We start from the raw sequence: 21,776 nt of genomic DNA on the forward strand, positions 1-21,776 counted from the left end.
CTAAAGCCGAGCTCCAACTTTGGTGCAGATTGCAGTAACTTTGGATGCCTTTAACCAATTGTGTTTTGCATTTAATATGGCTGAGCCAGGACTTATATGAAGAGTGAGTGTCCAATGGGGGAGGAGAGAATGACCCCTCCCCCCCGCCATTTTGTAGGATCCTATAGCCAACAGGAGCATGTGAAAATCAGAAAGATTCTCCTTTTCACATAAAGGTGAGCTGTGCGAAGTCTTGATGAGTTACAAGTGAAAAGAAAAGGATACAGTAAATTGACATTTTAAAGACACCTTGTTTACATGCTGATGATGGATCACCTAAGTGTTGGAATAAGAAACATCCATTAAAAAACTAAATGGAAATAATATTGTTTCATGACAGATTTATTGTGCTTTTTGGTCTGGTTTCTTCTGATGTATTACCAACCCTTTGTCAGGTCGATCGAGTCAAGGGAGTGTGACACTGTTGGATAAGAATGAAAGTGAGTAGGCTAACAGACGAGGAAAATAATTCATAGGAATGCTCTCAGTGAGAGATACTCATTCAACCTTTGAATTCAGAATTATTTTGGGCTGTATGTCACTGCGATTGACACACTCCATCCAGACACTTTGACAAGATCTGCTACCAGATTTGTGTTATAATACCCTGTCTGCACAGCTGATAATTTGCATGCAAGGTTTAAAAGGGCTGCCTGTCCTTCAGACTGCCTTGCCAAGGTTGTCAGCTTAATACTAAAAGGTTGAGAGCTGAAAAGCTCATCACACATATGACTGCACTCTAATGCTTGTCTCCACTGAGACTGGAGCCTACGGCTACAGACTGGGAAAGAGACATTCAGAATTAAGACATATGCTGACTTGAAAATCTCTGGAATCTACCATTAGATGCTCCTATTTGCAGTCTACAGATATATCTGTACCTTCAACAACTCAAGTTTAAATGTGGAGTAATATTTTTATGAAAGGTGAAGCTTTTGAGCCAGATATCTGGATTCTATGGCATTACAGATCTTCCTTTTTCGAGTACAAATGTTCAGTTTTTGAATTTTTCTATTTTTTGCTCTTCCACCCTTTTCTCCATCTCTCCTGTTCTTTCTTGTCTTCTTGCACTTTCTGTCCTTTGTTTATTTCCAATCGTTTTTAACTTCCTATTAAAAATTTACATTTGATCAATTTTGGAAGGGATATCAATGAACTGCAGATACATGTTTGTCATGGGGGCCCCCCTTCACATGAGTATCCCCACCAGCCACCACCTTCCTACACAGGATTGGGACCCAGGTTCAGTCCTAGCGGAAGGGTTACCTATACCCATCGAATGGGCAGTGTCAATGTTTTATTGCTTCGATTCAGTGCTCTGATTCAGTTACTGCATGTGATTGAATGCCCCACCTAGTGGCCTAGTGACTATTAATGTAACACAATCTGTTCATGAAGTAACATAAACCCCGACTAGAAACTTATTTTACAAATCATTTAAAAATCATGCTATTTTTCTTTCTTACAAGGCCTCAAGCATGAACTTTTCTGAAGGTGCTCCTCACTGATAGCACAATAATTGTTATAATAAAATGGAAACATTTTTGTACTCCTGTAAATGTGAATGACAAAATGTAAACATTGCCTCTGATTTAGGATATATGCATCTTGTGCCTCTATTGCTTTGATATGTGCATAATTTGCTATTACCAACATACAATTCCTATTTGAGCACAATCTAGGGCTAAATTAAATATCTCCTATAAAAGGAGTACACAAATTGTTATGTGTGATTAACCTGCACCCATTGGTTGTGATGCAGGCAACACGCTAACTTTATGCTGTCTGCTCATTTTATGATGTCAGTGACCAGTGCTGATGACAATATTCATCTGCTGCATGCATGAGCAGGGGATCAATATTATGAGTGTCTGGCACTAATTAAAATTAGTCTGTAATGTTTAAAGCTATCCTGCATCTCTTAAAGGGGAATGGTGTATATGCTGGAAATTTGAAAAAGTGAGGAATTGGAAAACAGAAGAGTAAGAAGTCTCAAACACCAGGTTAAAGTTCAAAAGGTTTATTTGGTAGCAAAATCTACTAGCTTTCAGAGCACTGCTCCTTCGTCAGGTAAGTTGGAGTTCTGTTCACAAACAGGGCATACGATGTTTACCCCAATCCAACGCTAGCATCTCCACATCAAAACAGGAGAGAGCAGAGTCAAAGATTTTGGATGACTGCACTGAGGGTCTTGATGAATTTGATTTAATTTGATTTATTATTGTCACATGTATTAACATACAGTGGAAAGTATTGTTTCTTGTGTGCTATACAGACAAAACATACTGTTCACAGGAAAAGAAACAAGAGAATACAGAATGTAGTGTACAGTCATAGATAGGGTGTAGAGAAAGATCACCTTAATGCAAGGTAAATCCATTCAAAAGCCTGACAGCAGCAGGGAAGAAGCTGTTCTTGAGTTGGTTGATACGTGACCTCAAACTTTTGTATCATTTTCCCGAAGGAAGAAGGTGGAAGACAGAATGTTTGGGGTGAGTGGGGTCCTTAATTATGATGTCTGCTTTACCGAGGCAGTGGGAAGTATAGACAGAATCAATGGATGGGAGGCTAGTTTGTGTGATGGATTGGGCTACATTCACAGCTTTTTGTAGTTTCTTGCAATCTTGGGCAGAGCAGGAACCGTACCAAGCTGTGATACAACCAGAAAAAATGCTTTCTATGTTGCACCTGTAAAAAATGATGAGAGTCATTGTTGACATGCTAAATTTCCTTAGTCTTATGAGGAAGTAGAGGCATTGGTGGTCTTTCTTAACTATGGTATCGACATGGGGGACCAGGACAGGTTGTTGGTAATCTGGACACCTAAAAACTTGGAGATGAGTTTTGTGGGAATAATAGTGTTGAAGGCTGAGCTGTAGTCAATAAATAGGAGACTGACATAGATGTCCTTGTTATCTAGGTGTTCCAGGGTTGAGTGCAGAGCCAGTGAAATGGCATCTGCTGTGGACCTATTGTGATGGTAAGCAAACTGTACTGGATCCAGGCAGTCCAGGAGGCTGGAATTGATTGGTGCCATGACTAGCCTCTCAAAGCACCTCATAATGATGGATGGCAGAGCTGATAGAACATAGAACATAGAACATAACAGCGCAGTACAGGTCCTTCAGCCCTCGATGCTGCGCCGACCAGTGGAACCAATCTAATGACCCTCTAACCTAAACTATTCCAATGTTATCCATATACCTATCCACTGACCATTTGAATGTCCTTAAAGTTGGCGAGACCACAACTGCTGCAGGCAGGGCATTCCACGACCTTACTACCCTCTGACATCCGTCCTATAATTACCACCCCTTAATTTAAAGCTATGTCCCCTTGTGTTAGCCATCACCATCCGAGGTAAAAGGCTCTCACTGTCCACCCTATCCAATCCTTTGATCATCTTGTATGCCTCAATCAGGTCACCTCGTAACCTTCTTCTCTCCAATGAAAATAACCTCAAGTCCCTCAGCCTTTCCCACCATACCAGGCAACATCCTGGTAAATCTCCTCTGCACCCTTTCCAATGCCTCCACATCTTTCTTATAATGCGGCGACCAGAACTGTACGCAATACTCCAAGTGCGGCCACACCAGAGTTTTGTACAGTTGTAACATGACCTCACAGCTCCGAAATTCAATCCCTCTACCAATAAAAGCTAACACACCGTACGCCTTCTTAACAATCTTTTCAACCTGGGTGCCAACTTTCAGGGAGCTATGCACATGTACCCCGAGATCTCTCTGCTCATCAACACTACTAAGAGTCCTTCCATTAGCCCTATATTCTGTACTCCTGTTACTCTTACCAAAGTGAATCACCTCACACTTTTCCGCATTAAACTCCATTTACCACCTCTCGGCCCAGCTCTGCAGCTTATCTATGTCCCTCTGCAAACTGTAACATCCATCCTCACTGTCTACAACTCCTCCAACTTTGGTGTTGTCAGCAAATTTACTAATCCATCTTTCTACACCCTCATCTAGGTCATTTATAAAAATGACAAACAGCAGTGGCCCCAAAACAGATCCTTGAGGTACACCACTTGTAACTTAACTGATAGTCATTAAGGCATGCTGCTTGGTTTTTCTTAGGTATAGGGTGATGGTCATCTTCTTGAAGCAGATAGGAACCTCAGATTGTTGTAAAGAGGTTGAAGATGTTTGTGAATACCCCTGCCAGGGGATCCACGCAGGATCTGAGTGCTCGTCCAGGTACCCCATCCAGACCAGTCGCTTTCCATGGATTGAGCTTTGAGAAGGCTACTCTGACATCTGCAATGGTGAACCCAAGTACAGGTTCATCCATGGCTTCCAGGGTGGAAGGAGTGCTCTCGCTGACCTCTTGCTCAAAACGGGCATAGAATCATTGAGCTCATCAGGGAGCTGGTGATTTTACATGCCTTCCTCTTACAGCCTGTTTCGTAGCATGTCTTGCAGACTGTGCCATAGTCGGCTGGGGTCGCTGTGGGTAGCCTGGGACTCTAGCTTGGTCTGTTACTGTCTGAAGGAGATGGAAAGGAGATATGCCCTGTTTTAAAAGGGAGGAAGGAGACCTTCCAGTCACCAGATTAAATGACAGTGCAATGAGATAGTTGTGAATCTGGATTCATGGCTGCAAAAATTCAATGATTGGCCAAGGTCAGTGAAATGCATCAAATGCCATTATCTTACTAACTGCACCAGTTGCCTAATCCCCACAAATCATACACCCCATCAATCACCTACCAACAATCTCTAACAATCAAGCCTCATATCTAACATTCCAGTGTGAATGTCTTCTGAAGTGGCCTAGGAAACAGTGGCTGGAATTTTATTGGCCTGCCCGCCATGGGTGAGGGACAGACATTGGAAACTTTCATTGACCTCGGACAGGGATTTACAGTTTTGGGATGAGCGAGGTCATAAAATCTGCCCCATGAGTTGTTAAAACAATTTTTAAGAATTGTTTTACCAAAGCATGTGGTCACTTACCTCATTGAAACTTCTGTGTTCATTCCTCCTTAGGACACTTGCATCCATATATAGCAGTTTCATTCCAAAGCATGGCTGGATTTTTTCAGACTGTAAAGCCACCTGAAATATATTAGCTCAGGCTTTGCTGGAGTGGGCCATCTTGTGGTATGTCTTGTTCAACAATATCTTCTTTTACCTTACAGCCTAAAATTTGTATCATCTTCTTGATGAGATGGATATCATGTGCTGAGGACAACTGGGACAATTGGGACCATGGTGGACAAAGTAAAAAGTAAAGTTTATTTATTAGTCACAAGTAAGGCTTACAATAACACTGCAGTGAAGTTACTGTGAGATTCCCCTAGTCACCACAATCCAGGTTAATGCACCTAACCAGCATGTCTTTCAGAACATGGGAGGAAACTGGAGCACCTGGGGGAAACCCACATAGACACGGAGAGAACGTGCAAACTCCACACAGACAATGACCCAAGTCAGGAATCAAACCCGGGTCCCTCATGCTGTGAAGCAGCAGTGCTAACATTGTGCCCAAAACAGCTCCTTAAACAAAAAGTTTTTCAGGATGGAGAAAGAAACAAGATCACTGGAGAAGAAAATAGGGTGAATTTCAATCAAAACAGATACAGAAAGAAGTAAAGTTTGGATTAAGGAGGTTCCAATTAAGAGAGAGAGAGAAAATTTGGTGGTATGGCATATTTTAAATGTTGGACTATTTTTCTTCTTTCAGTGATTGTTTTAAGCCTTTAAAAAGAAATCTCAATTTTTTTTCTTTAAATATACTAGCAATGGCATTAGAACTAAATCTCCATGTATTTTTTGTTCCTAAAGGTAAGACCATTTTCTAGGTCCCTTTTCTGGATTGAAAATGAATGGCTTCAATAATAATTTAACAACAATAATGGCAATAGCGGCTTTAAAATAGCTATTCTGGCTGAGAGTGAAGCGTGGTGGGATTTTTGGTCAATTTATAATTAAAACCAGATGCAGATCATAAAGTTGCTCTGGGTAAGGCTCTGGTTTGGGAGCTGTGATCTGAAGCTTCCTGTGTTGACTAAATAAATGAAGTTGTTTACAGTTGAACAAACGTGGCATCAGATTTTATTACCGCTATGTATAGTACATGTCAAATGAACTAAACACAATTGCGTAGTTTGCAACTAAATTCATTGGGTACTCGAGCTATGTGATCGGTTTCTGGTTACACAGTTGGCTGGATGACAGAGAATCTTCTGGAAATGAGTGGAGAATTTGTAGATAAATGGCTTTACGTTCTTTGTTTGACATCAACCATTGTAAGAAACATGTGCCCTGAAGGAATTTCCTTCAGAGAACATAAGAACATAAGAACATAAGAAATAGGAGCAGGAGTAGGCCATCTAGCCCTTCGAGCCTGCCCCACCATTCAATAAGATCATGGCTGATCTGTCGTGGCTCAGTTCCACTTTCCCGCCCTCTCCCCATAACCCTCAATCCCCTCTCTTATCAAGAACCCATCAACCAGCTTCTTAAAAATATTTAGCGAGGCAGCCTCCACCACTTCAACGGGCAGAGAATTCCAGAGATTCACCACCCTTTGAGTGAAGAAGTTCCTCCTCAACTCTGTTCTAAACTGCCTCCCCTTTATCTTGAGGCTGTGCCCCCTAGTCCTACTGCCTTTTTTGAGCGGGAAGAGTCTCTCCACCTCTATCCTATCCATCCCATTCATCATCTTATACGTCTCAATGAGATCTCCCCTCATTCTTCTAAACTCTAACGAGTACAAGCCTAGTTTATTCAGCCTCTCCTCATAGCTCAACCCCCTCAACTCCGGTATCAGCCTAGTAAACCTCCTCTGCACTCCCTCCAAGGCCAAAATATCCTTGCGCAGGTGCGGCGCCCAAAACTGCACACAGTACTCCAGCTGCGGCCTCACCAATGCCCTATACAGCTGCAGCAAGACCTCCCTACTTTTATATTCAAACCCCCTCGCTATGAAGGCCAGCATCCCATTCGCCCTCCTGACCACCTGCTGCACCTGCAAGCTGGGTTTTTGCGACTCATGCACAAGGACCCCGAGGTCCCTCTGCACCGTCGCCTGCTGCAGTTTTTTGCCACGTAAGTAATAGTCCTTCCTACCATTCTTCCTACCAAAGTGGACCACCTCACACTTGCCAACATTAGAAGATAGATTCTATACATAGAGGATATTTCTTCACCAAAGTTTTTCCTAAACTCAGTGGTAAATATTTTCAGGTAAATATTAAAGTTAATGTGCAGTTATGAGGTAAAGTTCAGTTGACAGTTGATGTTCAGTTAGAGTAAATTTCAGTAAAGAGTTAATAAGTTGCAACTGTTTATATTTGTTATTACGAGAAGTATTAAATAAAGAAATAGTTGAATTACTGTCCTTGTTTGTCTCATTACCTAGAAAACTTGGAAGGTGTTTAAATTAAAAGCCAAATAACACTTACTTCCAGTTGGATCTTTCCAATTCACTTACCATTGGCTAAGATGGCAGGTGTACCTTGAAACCAGAAACAGAAATGTGTAGGATGGGTCTAGTGTGCCCTTAGAAGATTGAATGTACGTTCAGTAGGAACTACTCTGGGAGAAAATAGGTCTGAAAGACTAAAATTTCTATTTTCATTGCTTAATTTCATGCATTCTTAAATCAAGTATCATTTTATTGAGGGGATTTATGTTCCTGCAATGTCACTCACCCTATCTGGCTCACAAAGGGAACAATTACAACTTTGGTAACTTATTCTTACAGGTGGTACATTTTTCAAGTTGTGACCTCAAGCTGTGTCTGCGCTGCTAACTTTTCACTGATTCAACCTTATAGCTGAGGCACAAACTCACAGATCGTCACAGATAGGTGACCAAGGTGCCAACCCTGATACTGATACTGAACATCTCAATTGCTAATAGGGAAGGCATATGCAATGTTGGCCTTCAATCCAAAGAGAATGGAGTATAAAAATAGGGAAGTGTTGGGGAGTTTTACAGCTATTTAACTATTGTGTACCTCACTCCTCATAACTGACCAGGTGACACTCGGAATCAAGGCCAAGATTTATATTCAAGCTATAACGAGGGAACCAACTTCCCACCATGTAATTTGCAGGTTTTCCAAGCAAAGGATTACAATGGCATTTATATCTTCAGGCTCAGTTATAGGTGATTTGCATACACCAATCAAAAATTTAGATTTAAATTTACTATTACATATTCCTGCTTATGGCACTTGACATACATTATTTTGGTTAATCAGTTATAGAATCAATACACTTCGTTAATTACAATATCCAAGTACTAATAAGACACGTCTACATAATAGACTATCCGATTGTTAATGAAGCACGTATTCGAATTCCTAGATGGTCTATAACTGTTACCTGGAGAAGTAGTTTGAGACTCCCTTGTAGTTACCAAAGTTACCATCTATGTCTATTATTCTATTTAATGTGCAGTCACAGCTGCTTCACAGAATTCTCAAAGCGTGTATCTGCTTTTTAATCCTTTCAGGTTTCAAAGTATAAAGTTTATTTATTAATGTCACATGCAGGCTTACACTGTAATGAAGCTACTGTGAAAATTCTAGTCATTACACTCTGACGTCCGGAGAAAGCAGACATACAGACATGGGGAGAATGTGTAGACTCCACACAGACAGTGACCCAGGCTGGGAATCAAACCCAGGCCCCTGGGGCTGTGAGGCAGCAGTGGTTTCAGGAAGTCTTACTAGAACTATACAAGATACTAGTTAGTCCAAAACCTAGAATATTGTGAACATTTTGGTCTCCTTACCTAAGGAAAGATATACTGGAGGCAGTCCAGAGAAGGTTCACTGGGTTGATCCCAGATATGGAGAGATTTTCTCATGAAGAGCATTTAAGTCAGTTGGGCCTACACTCATTGGAGTTTAGAAGAATGAGAGATGACCTTATTGAGACATATGGGAATCTCAGGAGTTTGGTAAGGAATATGCTGAGAGGTTGTTTTCCCTTGTGGGAGGGTTTAGGACCGAAAGGAATAATCTCAGACGAAGGAGTTGCCCATTTAAGACAGAGATGAAAAGAAATTTCTTCTCTCACAGTGTAGTAAATCTGTGGAATTCTTTGCAGCAAACATCTGCAGAGGCTGGATCATTAGGTATGTTCAAGGCTGAGATAGACAGATCACTAATCAGTAAGGAAACCAAGCATTTAACATACCTCCTCTCAATTTTCATCTGTACTAACTCCACTTCTACTGATAACATCAGTTTTCTAAATAAACACCAATACAAGGTACTTTTTAGGTATTCTATTCTTGCCCTGGGCATATGAACATATTTGTCCCTAACAGAACCCAGTGCACCTTATATTACCTGCTTACTATTTACATGCTGATAGAGGATTTTTGGGTTAGCCTTTATGTTAACTACAATTCTATTCTTATGCTTTCTTTTTGTCAGTCTTAGTTTCCTCTTTACTTGCCCTTTGAACTTAGGGTGTTTGGCCTGGCTCTCAACTGAAGTATCCATCTGGTATGCAGCATACAACTTCTTGTTTTAATTCATTTCTATTCCCTATCTCCATCATCATACATTGAGGACTGGCTTTGGTTTCCCCTGCCTTTACCCCTTGTTGGGATGTACCTAGCCTGAAACTGAATCATCTCTGTTAACTAAGTGAACAGAGTTAAGAGTTAACTAAGAGTTAACTAAGTTAAGCCCATGGTGTTAAGGGTAAGAGGTTGGATAGAAGACTGGCTGGCTGGCAGAAGGCAGAGAGTGGGGATAAGAACATAAGAAATAGGAGCAAGCGTAGGCCATGTAGCCCTTCGAGCCTGCCCCGCCATTCAATAAGATCATGGCTGATCTGAAGTGAATCAGTTCCACTTTCCTGCTTTCTCCCCATAATCCTTAATTTCCTTGTCTATCAGAAATCTATCTAGCTGTGACTTAAATATATTCTACGAGGTAGCCTCCACCACTTCAACGGGTAGAGAATTCCAGAGATTCACCACCCTTTGAGTGAAGAAGTTCCTCCTCAACTCTGTTCTAAACTGCCTCCCCTTATTTTGAGACTGTGCCCTATAGATCTGTTGTCCTTTCTAAGCAGGAAGAATCTCTCTACCTCTACCCTATCTAGTCCCTTCATTATCTTACATGTCTCAATAAGATACCCCCTCAGCCTTCTAAACTCCAATGAGTACAGACCCAGTCTATTCAGTCTCTCTTCATAGGCTAACCCCCTCATCTCTGGTATCAGCCTGGTGAACCTTCTCTGTACTCCCTCCAAGGCCAAGGCCAATATATCCTTCCACAAGTAAGGGGACCAAAACTGCACACAGTACTCCAGCTGTGGCCTCACCAGTGCCCTGTACAGTTGCAGCAAGACCTCCCTACTTTTATATTCTATCCCCCTCGCTATAAAGGCCAGCATTCCATTCGCCTTCTTGATCACCTGCTGCACCTGCAGGCTGGGTTTTTGCGATTCATGCACAAGAACCCCCAGGTCCCCCTGCACCGTAGCATGCTGCAGCTTTTCACCCTTTAAATAATAACTGTTATTTCTACCGAAGTGGATAACCTCACATTTGCTAACGTTATACTCCATCTGCCAGGTCCTCACTCACTCGGATAAAGGGGTTTTTTCCAGGATGGCAGCCGGTGACTAGTGGTGTGCCTCAGGGGTCGGTGCTGGGACTACAACTTTATACAATATACATTAATGTTTTGGAAAGGGGAACTGAAGTCACTGTTCCTAAGTTTGCAGATGATACAAAGAAATGTAGAGGGACAGGTAGTATTGAGGAAGCAAGGGGACTGCAGGAGGACTTGGGCAAGTTAGGAGAATGGGCAAGGAAGTGGCAGATGGAATACGATGTGGGAAAGTGTGAGGCTATGCACTTTGGAAGGACAAATGGAAATATAGACTGTTTTCTAAATGGAGAAACACTTAAGAAATTAGAAGCACAAAGGGACTTGGGAGTCCTTGTTCAAGATTCTCTTAAGATTAATGTGCAGGTTCAGTTGACAGTTAGGAAGGCAAATGCAATGTTAGCATTCATGTTGAGAGGGCTAGAAATACAGAAGCAGGGATGGGGAGCATAAGGCTCTGGTCAGACACCGTTTGGAGTATTGTGAGCAGTTTTGGGCCCCGTATCTAAGGAAGGATCTGCTGGCCTTGGAAAGGGTCCAGAGGAGGTTCACAAGGATGATCCCTGGAATGAAGAGCTTGTTGTATGAGTAACAGTTGAGGACTCATTGAGTCTGTACTCATTGGAGTTTAGAGGGTAAGGTGGGATCTTATTAAAACTTACAGGATACTGCAAGGCCTGGACAGAGTGGACCTGGAGAGGATGTTTCCATTAGTAGGAAAAACTCGAACCAGAGGGTACAACCTCGGCTAAAGGGATGATCCTTTAAAACAGAGATGAGGAGGAATTTCTTCAGCCAGAGAATGGTGAATCTGTGGAACTCTGCCATAGGGCAGTTGGAGACCAGGTCATTGAATGTGTTTAAGACAGCGATAGATAGGTTCATGATTAATAAGGGAATCAGGGGTTATGGAGAAAAGGCAGAAGAATGGGGATAAGAAAAATATCTGATTTGATTTGATTTATTATTGTCATATGTATTAACATACAGTGAAAAGTATTGCTTCTTGCGTGCTATACAGACAAAACATACCATTCATAGAGAAGGAAATGAGAGAGTGCAGTCATAGCTAGGTGTAGAGAAAGACCAACTGAATGTAAGATAAGTCCATTCAAAAGTCTGTCAGCAGCAGGGAAGAAGCTGTTCTTGAGTTGGTTGGTACGTGACTCAGACCTTTGTATCTTTTTCCCGACGGAAGAAGGTAGAAGAGAGAGTGTCTGGGGTGCGTGGGGTCCTTAATTATGCTGACTGCTTTTTCGAGCAGCAGAACGTGTACATGGAACATAGAACACTACAGCACAAACAGGCCCTTCGGCCCACAAGTTGCGCCGATCATATCCATACCTACCAGGCTCTGTGTAGACAGAGCAATAGATGGGAGACTGGTTTGCGTGATGGATTGGACTACATTTACAACCTTTTGTAGTTCCTTGCGGTCTTGAGCAGAGCAGGAGCCATACCAAACTGTGATACAACCAGAAAAAATGCCATGATTGAATGGCAGAGCAGACTTGATGGACCAAGTGGCCTAATTCTGCTCCATATCTTATCCCATCTTTAAAGGTCATCCATTGCTTAATTACAGTTTTCATGTCAGTTTTTGGTTAAATTTTATCCTGGCCGTATCGTGCTCACCTCATTGAAGTTAACTCTCTTCCAATTTAGAACTTCTACTTCAGATTGTTCCTTGCCATTCTCCATTGCTAAACTTTATGATACAATGATCACTCTTACCCCATGAGCTGTCCCAAAGACACTCGGTCCAATTGACCTACTTCATTTCCCAACAGCAGATCCAGCAAAGTCTTCTTCCTTGTTATATTGTCAAAGAAGTTTGCCTGAACAGATTGTAGAAACTACCCCAACCCTAGCCCCACCCCCCTCCACCCCCACCTCCTTTCCATTGACTGTAACATTATCCTGATTAATATTTGGGCAATAGAGTCCCAACATCACCACTTTATAGTTCTGACCAAATATAGATTTGTTCCTCTATCTATCTTTCCCTATTTGAAGGCTTATGGAATATGTCTGAGAGAAAAAGCATAGCAAACCACCACTGACAAAAATTGACAAGAAAAACGCTACAAAATGTGGGTGAAGTATCAGTAGACATTGAGCCAAGGCCTGCCTTCAGCAGAGCGCTCGTGAAATGAAATCTGTTCCAAACACTTTGTTCTGTTCTCAGAAAAAATGTTCCAATTTTAGACATTTGTATGGATTCTGCTGGCACATGATCAGGGAAAATGGGGGAGGGGCCAGTGATTGGGGCCAGGGGGAGAGAAGAGCTGACTCTGATCGGAGGTGGGGAGGGGAGCTGCTGGGGAAGGTAGTAGAGGCAGATACGATAGCGGCGTTTAAGGAGCGTCTTGACAAATACATGAATTGGATGGCAGTAGAGCGATATGATCCCTGGAAGGGTAGGGAGTTTTAATTAAGTTGGGCAGCATAGTCAGTGCAACTTGGAGGGCCGAAGGGCCTGCACCTGTGCTGTAATTTTCTTTGATCTTTGTGTGGCCTCACTAGCACCTTATACAGTTGTAACATAACCTCACTTTTTAAACTCCATCCCTCTAGCAATGAAGGACAAAATTCCATTTGCCTTCTTGGAAAGCAAAATTCCATTTGCCAGAGACTACCTTCCCAATCTCTCTAATCATATGAAAATAATGATTTCCATATGGTAATCAGCTCCGCACTGATTTCTGGCAGTGCAACAGGCTGATAGAATCCCTTTGCCATCCCCCAAGGGTCCCAGAACCAATCCTCGTGCTACACTGCTAATAACAGTCTTCCAATTGCAAAAACAATCCTCTACCGTCACCCTTTGCCTCCTATTAACAAACCAATTTTAGATCCAATTTGTTAACTTGCCTTGGATTCCATGGGCTCTAACCTTTTGGGCTAACCTTCTTAATAAGATCTTGTCAAAGGCCTTACTGAAGTCCATGTAAACCACATCCACTGCATTACCCTTATCAATATCTTTAGTTACATTTTCAAAAAATCAATTAAATTAGTTAGACAGGAACTCCCACCAACAAATCCGTGCTGACTATCCCTGATCAAGCCCTTCTTTTACAAGTGTTGATTAATCCTGTCCCTCAGAATTGTTTCCACTAATTTCCTTACGTCTGACATTAACTAACTGGCCTGTAATTACCTGGTTTATCCCTGCTGCCCTTCTTCAATAAAGGTCCCACATTAGCTATCATCCACTCATCTGGCACTTCACTTGTGGCCAGCGAAGATTTGAATATCTCTGTCAGGGCCCCTGTAATCTCTTCCTTTACCTCCCACTGCAATCTGAGATACATTTCATCAGGTTCTGGGGATTTAAGCTCTTATGAAATTCAGCTGCCTCAGTGAGATATGATTTTGGCTAGTAGTTGGTCTAAAATATAACAGGGGAGACTCAAGCGGAGACCATTTAGCCGGCTTCCTGCTAGACACCATGCCTCTGCGAGTCTCTGGATGCCGGATTTCTGGTGCAGTCAGCTCCACACCAGAAATTGGTGTGAAGCTATATGATGTAAATTACCATTGCCATGTCATTTGTGAGCCCAGGACTGAAGCCTCCAGGCCCACTAGCATCTCCCCCTCCTGTTAGGAGTCTTTCACTCCAGCGGGGTTTACAACAGCTCCCCACTTGTGGGGAGTTGGTGGCCTGACACTGCTGGAGTGAAGGGTGCCATTGATGCACCCCAGGAGGTTGGTCAGAAGTAAGTTAGGGTGCTCACTGGGCATCGCCAGGTTGGTAATGTCAGCCTGGCTCCTGGCACTGCCAAAGGGGCAAAGTGGCAATGCCCAAGGGGGTGCCTTGGTGCTGTCCATCGGGCATCAGGCAATGCCAAGGGGGCAGGGCCTAATGGAGGTGGTGTATAATGGGGCAAGGTGTCTTGGGGGAGATCATTGAGGGTGGGAGGGGAGTCACAATGCAAAGGGATCAATGACAGAGAGAGGGAGGCCAAAGATCAGGATTGGCCATCTGATTGGGAGGGGGAAGCTCAGGGTTGCATGGCGGGGTCAGGACTGCAGGGGGCATCGAGACTGCGGGAGTAGATTGGGATTATGGGAAGGAAGGAAAGGTCAACATGGGCGGGGGGGGGACAGCGGGCTGGCCTGGACATGTCTGGGAGGGCCAGTGATTGGGCCGTGAGGAAGAGTTGCAGGCCAGCGTTGTATGGTCATGGGGTTAGACAGTGATCATGCCAGCCAGCGATCAGGAGGCTGGCAGTGCGAGATTACTCGCATGCACTGATCTTGGCACTGACAGATCAGCCTGCTCAGCGATATCTGCCAGCCTCTCGGGCGGGAATAGCTCCCACTCACTGATTTTTTTGCATGATTCACACTGCACTCAGCAATGCACAGAGATTCATTTTGAAACTCCCACTCATAAAAAAAGCAGGATTTACTCCAGTTTTTATGTGAATTCAACACTTGGAATTTTTTTAGGTGAATCTCACCTGACGTGCACTTCAAGTAGGAGAAGGTGTAGAGCTACCAGGGTTCTTTGGATTGGTTGGATACCCTTTTGAATATGATTCTGGGACACTTTTGGGAGAGGTTAAGTGTCCTTTGGGAATGATGAACTCTTTGTGAGTGGAAAGCGCCCTTTGGCATTTTTAAAAATAGACATGAATTTGGTACATAAGCTCGTTGGAACTGCCAAGAGATCTGTCAAGAAAATTGTCAAGAGCTATCAAGAGAACTAACAAACAATTTTTGTCTCCTGCCCTTTAAATTAAAAAAAAGCCGCAGGTTCTAAAAATGTCAGTTCCTGCTATTTCACGCTGTTGACATAAGACTGAGAGTTATTATCATCTGGTTAGTGCTGCATTACTGACCTCCTCCTCTTATCACTGGAAAATGCCTACTAACTTCACAGTTTGAATGACAGCTCCAAATGTTTCTACATTATTTAAAATGGGACAATGAATATAAATACTTGTATTTAAAAGAAATTTAAATGTAGTGAATTGAGTTTTTAATCAATTTGACTTTTAAAATTTGTCAGAAGACAAAATAATTTTATTTAATTCAGCATGAGTCCTATGGACTGCAAGAAGTCTCACAACACCAGGTTAAAGTCCAACAGGTTTATTTGGTAGCACGAGCCACAAGCTTTCGGAGCACTGCTCCTTCATCAGGTAAGTGGGAGTTCTGTTCACAAACGGGGCATATAAAGACACAACTTATTAGCGTGCTTAACCCAGTCCAACGCCGGCATCTCCACATCCTGAGGACTGCCCATGGTGAATACTGTGTGATTTGGAATAGCAGGTAGAGGGCATGAGGTAGCATAGATTCAGTAAAAAGTCTGACAATACCAGGTTTTAGTCCAACCGATTTATTTGATAATACTCACAAGCTTTCGAGGGGACTGCCTCTTCGTCAGGTGAATGGAGAGTTCTCCATTCACCTGACGAAGAGGCAGTCCCCTCGAAAGCTTGTGAGTATTATCAAATAAATCGGTTGGACTAAAACCTGGTGTTGTCAGACTTTTTACTGTGTTTACGCCAGTCCAACGCCAGCATTCCCACATCGTAGCATAGATTAGCATGGATAGGGGATGGGCAGGCAATGGGTGTTGGGATGGTGTGAGGGCAGTTTTTTGTTTTACTATTTATTTTAATTACCAGGACAAATGTTTGGCGCACTGAAGCTGGCCTCTGCACTCAGCAGCCTCTGACATCTTTTTGGGATTGCATGTCACGCCTCCCGTTTACATCCATTCCTCCTCAGAAATCCCCCATCGCTGCTCCCCACCAATATTGACTGAAAATTTCACCCGTCAGAGTACTTTTTCCTGAGTGGGGTTTGTGGAGCCAGGAATTGGCCCAACTTTGCACGCCTGGACCGGGAATGAAAGTTGAGGCAGGAGAGTTTCAGTGTTAGGTCAGTGAGACATTTTGAGACACGGAATGTGAGGATTGCTGGTGTATGAATGATGGTAGAGACAGCGAAAGAAATAATAGTGAGGAAAGTGTTACAGTGGAACTATAAGAAGTTGGAATGAAGAATGCTTCAATGATTGAAGGAGGATGTGGGTATGGAGTGGGAGGAGTTATGAGTGGCTAAACAGAATAATGAGAGATATCAGTTTATCTTAGAATTCATCTTGGGATCATTAAGGTTGTTTCAACATTACTGTCATGAGCTATCCCTGCCCACTAATTTTTGATAACTTGTCTTCTAATCTTCTGATACTTGTTGGATAGAGCATCTCCTCACTCTGCTCACCTTCTCCATCAAAACTGCCAAAGCGCACTCAAAAACAAAGGATTCTTGAAGTTTCTGAATTGCTGCCATTGTCAGAATCTTCACTGACAGGTATTTGCAGCCAAAGTGTATCTCATCAGTAAGAATTACAGACTGCCATTTATTATTATCGGCAATGTGCAGTATCGATGTCCCTAATTAGACAAGCTGCCAATGAAGAGTGCAATTAGTGCTGGCTGTCTGTCTACTTTCTTTCAAATAATGATGAGCAATAATTTGGTGTTATTTATGGCCACGTGAATGAGCACATACACTAAGACATGGTACCAATTCTGGGAAACATAATTAGAACAATTTCTATTCTACTCCCTTTGAAGAGCTAAAGTAAGAGAATAAAAGAGAGGAGAGAATAGAAGAAAGAAACAAACAGGACACAAGACAGAGGGGAGGAGAGGAGAACATGGAAAAGATGAGGACATTCTGAAAGGAACAAATGGCTCATTTCTTTTTGTGCAGTTGGGCTGAGGCAAAGAAAACATGTAACAATCTCCCCTACCCTGCATCCAAATGGCAAACAGACTGTATGAAATGAGTAAGATGATCAAGGTTGTTATTTCAGTCTAAATTCTGAAGGGAAACATATGTCAAAAATTGCTGCAAATCACATTGATGGTCGCTGCAACTTTGGGGATACCTGGAGATTTGGAGAGCAAACTTTGACTCATTCATTGCAAGCTACAAGCTACTAGGGAATAATGGTTCTTGTGGGGACTTGCCTACACATTGGAGTAGATCTTGAGTTTTGGCAGTCATGTAAAATGAATACAGCAATCAGTTTTAAAACTCTCCTGATTTTTCTTTCTGTTCTCAGGGGCATCCATGAAACAAATGACAGTGCTGGATGACTGAATGCTAATGCCCTTCTTGTTCAGCATCCAAGACGAGACATGGACTGCATTTCATTACAGCTCAACCATGCTGTTTGATTGGTTATGCCAAAGCACTGTCACGTTGAATGTATTGCCCAATCTTCAGCCACCTGAGAGAACATTAAACTTTGGGGTGGTGTAAGGTTATGAATCATGGCTAGTCCCATCTATACAATCAGAAATTGATGGTAACATATCCTCACTTTTAATTTATATACCGTAGGAATAGCAACACGGCTCCAGCATTATTCTTTGAGAAGTTGGGAAATCAATGAGATGGTGAAAGCTCATCCACACTTGGGATTGTCAACATTGTTGTTCACCAACATACAATTAAACAACGTATCAGCCATTTATCTTCAGGCTCTGTGAACAGAATAGCAGCACAGCCTCTAATATCACGTGGAGAGCAAGAAGCAATGAGAACCAATCAATAATTTGACTGTCACAGGAACGATTGTGCGGACTAAAGGCTTTTTTATTTCTCGTTGTTTAGAAGATGGCAGCGGGCAGCAACTGTATTTCAAAATAGCTTTACCTTAGTCATAGAGTCATTGGGTGGAATTCTGTGGCTGCGCTCGCCCCAAGGCTGGAAATTTCCTCCTGAGGTCAATGAACCCTTGCATGGTTTGCTCGCATCCACTACAATTCCTGTGGCAGGCAGCATGGGAAAATTCCACCTAGTTTTACAGCACAGAAAGAGGCCATTTGGCCCATCATGTCTGTGCCAGCCTAACACCTATCTAATTTCACTCCATTTTCCAGCACTTAAATGCCATAGCCTTCTTCGCTATGGCATTTAAAGTGCTCATCTAAGTGCTCCTTAAATGTTATGAGGATTCCTACCTCGACAACCCTTTCAAGCACTGAATTAAGACTCTCATCACCCTCTGGATGAAAAATGTTTTCCTCAAATCCCTTATAAATCTCCTGCCCCTACCCTAAATATATGCCTATTGGTTATTGACCCCTCTACAAAGAGGAAAAATGTCCTTCATTTTTGCCCTTCCTATATCCCTCATAATTTTGTGCACTTTGATGAGATGCCCCATCAGCCTTCTCCGCTCTAAGAAAAGCAACCCCAGCCTATTCACCCTCCCTCCATAGCTGAAGTGTCCCATCCCAGGCACATTCAGTGGATAGGCATATGGATAACATTGGAATAGTTTAGGTTAGAGGGTCATTAGATTGGTTCCACTGGCCGGCGCAACATCGAGGGCCGAAGGGACTGTACTGCGCTGTAATGTTCTATGTTCAGGCAACACCCTGGTGAATCTCCCCTGAACCTTTTCTAGTACAATCACATCCTTCCTATGGTGTGGTGACCACATTGCACATAGTTCTCTAGCTGTGGCTTAACGAATATTTTATACAGCTCAATCATTACCTAGTAGAACTGCTAAAGGGCATAGACAAGTTTGTGGCATGGGCAGGTAGGTGGCAGATGAAATTCAATGTGGAGAAGTGTGAGGTAACATATTGTGAGATGAAGAACATAGACAATATAAAATTCTTAAGGGGATTCAGGAGCACAGGGACCTAAGTATTTATGTGCATAGATCACCGAAAGTGGCAGGATAGCTGGTGAGAGCAGCTATAAAGCACATAGTGTTCTGAGCTTCATTAAAAGAGGCATTAAGTACATGAGCAAAGACATTACATTGTACTTGTACAAAACAGTAGTTAGGCCTCAGCTGGAACACTGTGTACAATTCTGTAGGTCACACTATAGGAAGGACCTTAAGGTGAGGGGGGAACGGTACAACACAGATATTAGAGGGAGGTTTTTCACACAGAGGGTAGTGGGGGTATGGAATGCTCTGCCAAGTAAGGTGGTGGAGGCAAACACGCTAGAGTCCTTTAAGAGTAACTTAGACAGGCACATGACTGAGTTGGAGATGGGTGGATATAGGAGAACCTTTTAAATAAGGGTCATTAGCATTGGGGTGTCCCTAGAAATGTAAATGGGTGTAGTATGATAATAATGTTTTTCTCTTTTCATTCACAGGTTTTAAGTCGGTCCACCTCGTGTCCAATCAGGGGCATACACGCGATGGGTCGTACTGGGGCTGCTCTTGGTTGTTCGAGATTGGCCTAGTGCTTCATGTCGTTAGTGTGTGCCTAAACTGGACAAGATACTGGGCAAGACGACAGTTCAGTGACTATCGCTGATTGCTGTGCAGACACATGGATTTGGGCCGGTGTCTGTGGGAGTTTGCGCATTCTCCCCGTGCTTGCGTGGGTTTTCTCTGGGTGCTCCGGTTTCCTCCCACACCCCAAAGATATGCTGTTAGGCTGATTGGCAGGAATAAATTGTCCCTAAATCAGTTTTCCCTCAATCTGGATGGCCATAAAACATTAGATAGGGGTCATGGGTAGAGAGGTGGTGTTGAGATGGCGGCGTGGGCTCGTTGGGCCGAAGGGCCTGTTTCCCAGGCTGATTTTGTTCTTTGTTCTTTGTTGGACGTGAATGCATTGATGAATGCTGAAGAGGTTCACAAGAATAGTTCCAGGGATGAGAAGCTTCAGTTATGAGATAGATTGAAGAGGGTGAGACTGTTCTCCTTGGAGGGAGATGTTCAAAATCATGATGGGGCTGGACAGAGTAGATAAAGAGAAACTGTTCTTGCTTGTAAAAGGATCAAGAATGAGAGGACAAGGGATCAAAGTGATTTACAGAAGAAAAATTGTGATGTAAGGAAAAAACTTTTTCACACAGTAAGTGGTTTGGATCTGGAATGCTCTGCCTGGAAGTGTGGTGGAGGCAGGTTCATTCAAAGAATTCAAGTGGGCATTAGAGGACATGAACAGAAACAATGTGCAGAGAAATGGGCAAAAGGTAGGAGGTAGTTCTAAGTTATGATAAGGTTTGGAGAGTGGGTGCAAATATAATGGGCCAAATGCCCTCCTTCTGCATACCAATTCTGTGATTCTGGGTAAAGTGTGCAAACCAAAACTGAATATGAAAATGGCAAAGTAGTCCATTCCTCAAAACTGGCATCACTCATCACAAAGAACATACACATTTAATCTTCAACCTGAATATCTTTAAAAGCTAGTGCTTGGTGTACAAAGATCCTGCCAGAATGTAAGGCTGATTTTTCGAGATTGACTGCAGTGGGGAAGTGTAATCTTTATGTAGATTATCATAGGCTGTGTGCCCATAATCTTAGGGCAATGTTTCCGGTTTATGAACACACACTTGCACTGGCACCTGACATGGATGCTGGAGTACGGCTGACCTTTCCTCACTGTGGAAAACAGCAGTTAGTTTAGCGCTAAACTGTCAGACATTAAAAATCATTCTGAATAAAAATCAGGAATATGCAGATAAATATCACAAGACACGATGAAAATGTTTACCATCAGCATTTATTGATTAACATTTTTCAGGCATTGCTTAATGCATAGCCCCTACTTGGATAAATCTTGGCACAGTTAGAGCTCATTGAGCTGTGGTTACAATGTGCTTTGATACAAGCAGAGAGGTATTCCCATGCTGTCACAGCAGATTGATTGGCAATGACATGACTTCTAGGCCTTCACTATCTGCTCTGAATTAATCACAAGATTAGAACTATTTGATGTCCTTTTTATCCATCAATACTTTGGAATCATTTGTATGTGGGTTGCTGTTGAAGGTAAATGCTTGTCTGTCGCAGGTAATCCATGTAGCTCCTGATATGCTCCCTACAAAGGAGACATTAGAAATTCAGGTTTAGGCAGACAACAATCAGAGTTATATTAGCATCGCCCTTCTGAAGGTTAAAAGCCTTTTTCAAAAGAGCTGCAACATTGCAATAGTGATTTCCAGATAACTATCTACATAACATCTGTTTTCCTTGGGGCGCACTTTCTTGGGGTCTAAGAAACCAATAAGCACCTCATGTACAAACAAACCTGAAATACATTACAGTGAAACAAATCTCTTAAATAGGCTTTAATCTTTCCAAATCAAACATGTTACTAATAGAGGAA

General features: G+C 42.6%; 1 protein-coding gene across 2 annotated transcripts in view; it reads right to left on the reverse strand.

Moving 5' to 3' along the window:
* Nucleotides 1-21,191: 21,191 nt before the first annotated feature.
* LOC145348860 (uncharacterized protein C3orf85-like) overlaps nucleotides 21,192-21,776 on the reverse strand; it is a 52,667-nt gene continuing 52,082 nt past the window's right edge. For both annotated transcript variants that reach the window (XM_080196872.1, XM_080196871.1), the window contains exon 5: nucleotides 21,192-21,488. In XM_080196872.1, the coding sequence (XP_080052998.1) occupies nucleotides 21,413-21,488 (76 nt within the window). In that variant the 3' untranslated portion in view covers nucleotides 21,192-21,412. The remainder of the gene's footprint in view (nucleotides 21,489-21,776) is intronic.

Source organism: Carcharhinus amblyrhynchos, chromosome 10 (assembly GCF_965287045.1).
Source record: "Carcharhinus amblyrhynchos chromosome 10, sCarAmb.v2.hapA, whole genome shotgun sequence".
NCBI lineage: Eukaryota > Metazoa > Chordata > Chondrichthyes > Carcharhiniformes > Carcharhinidae > Carcharhinus > Carcharhinus amblyrhynchos.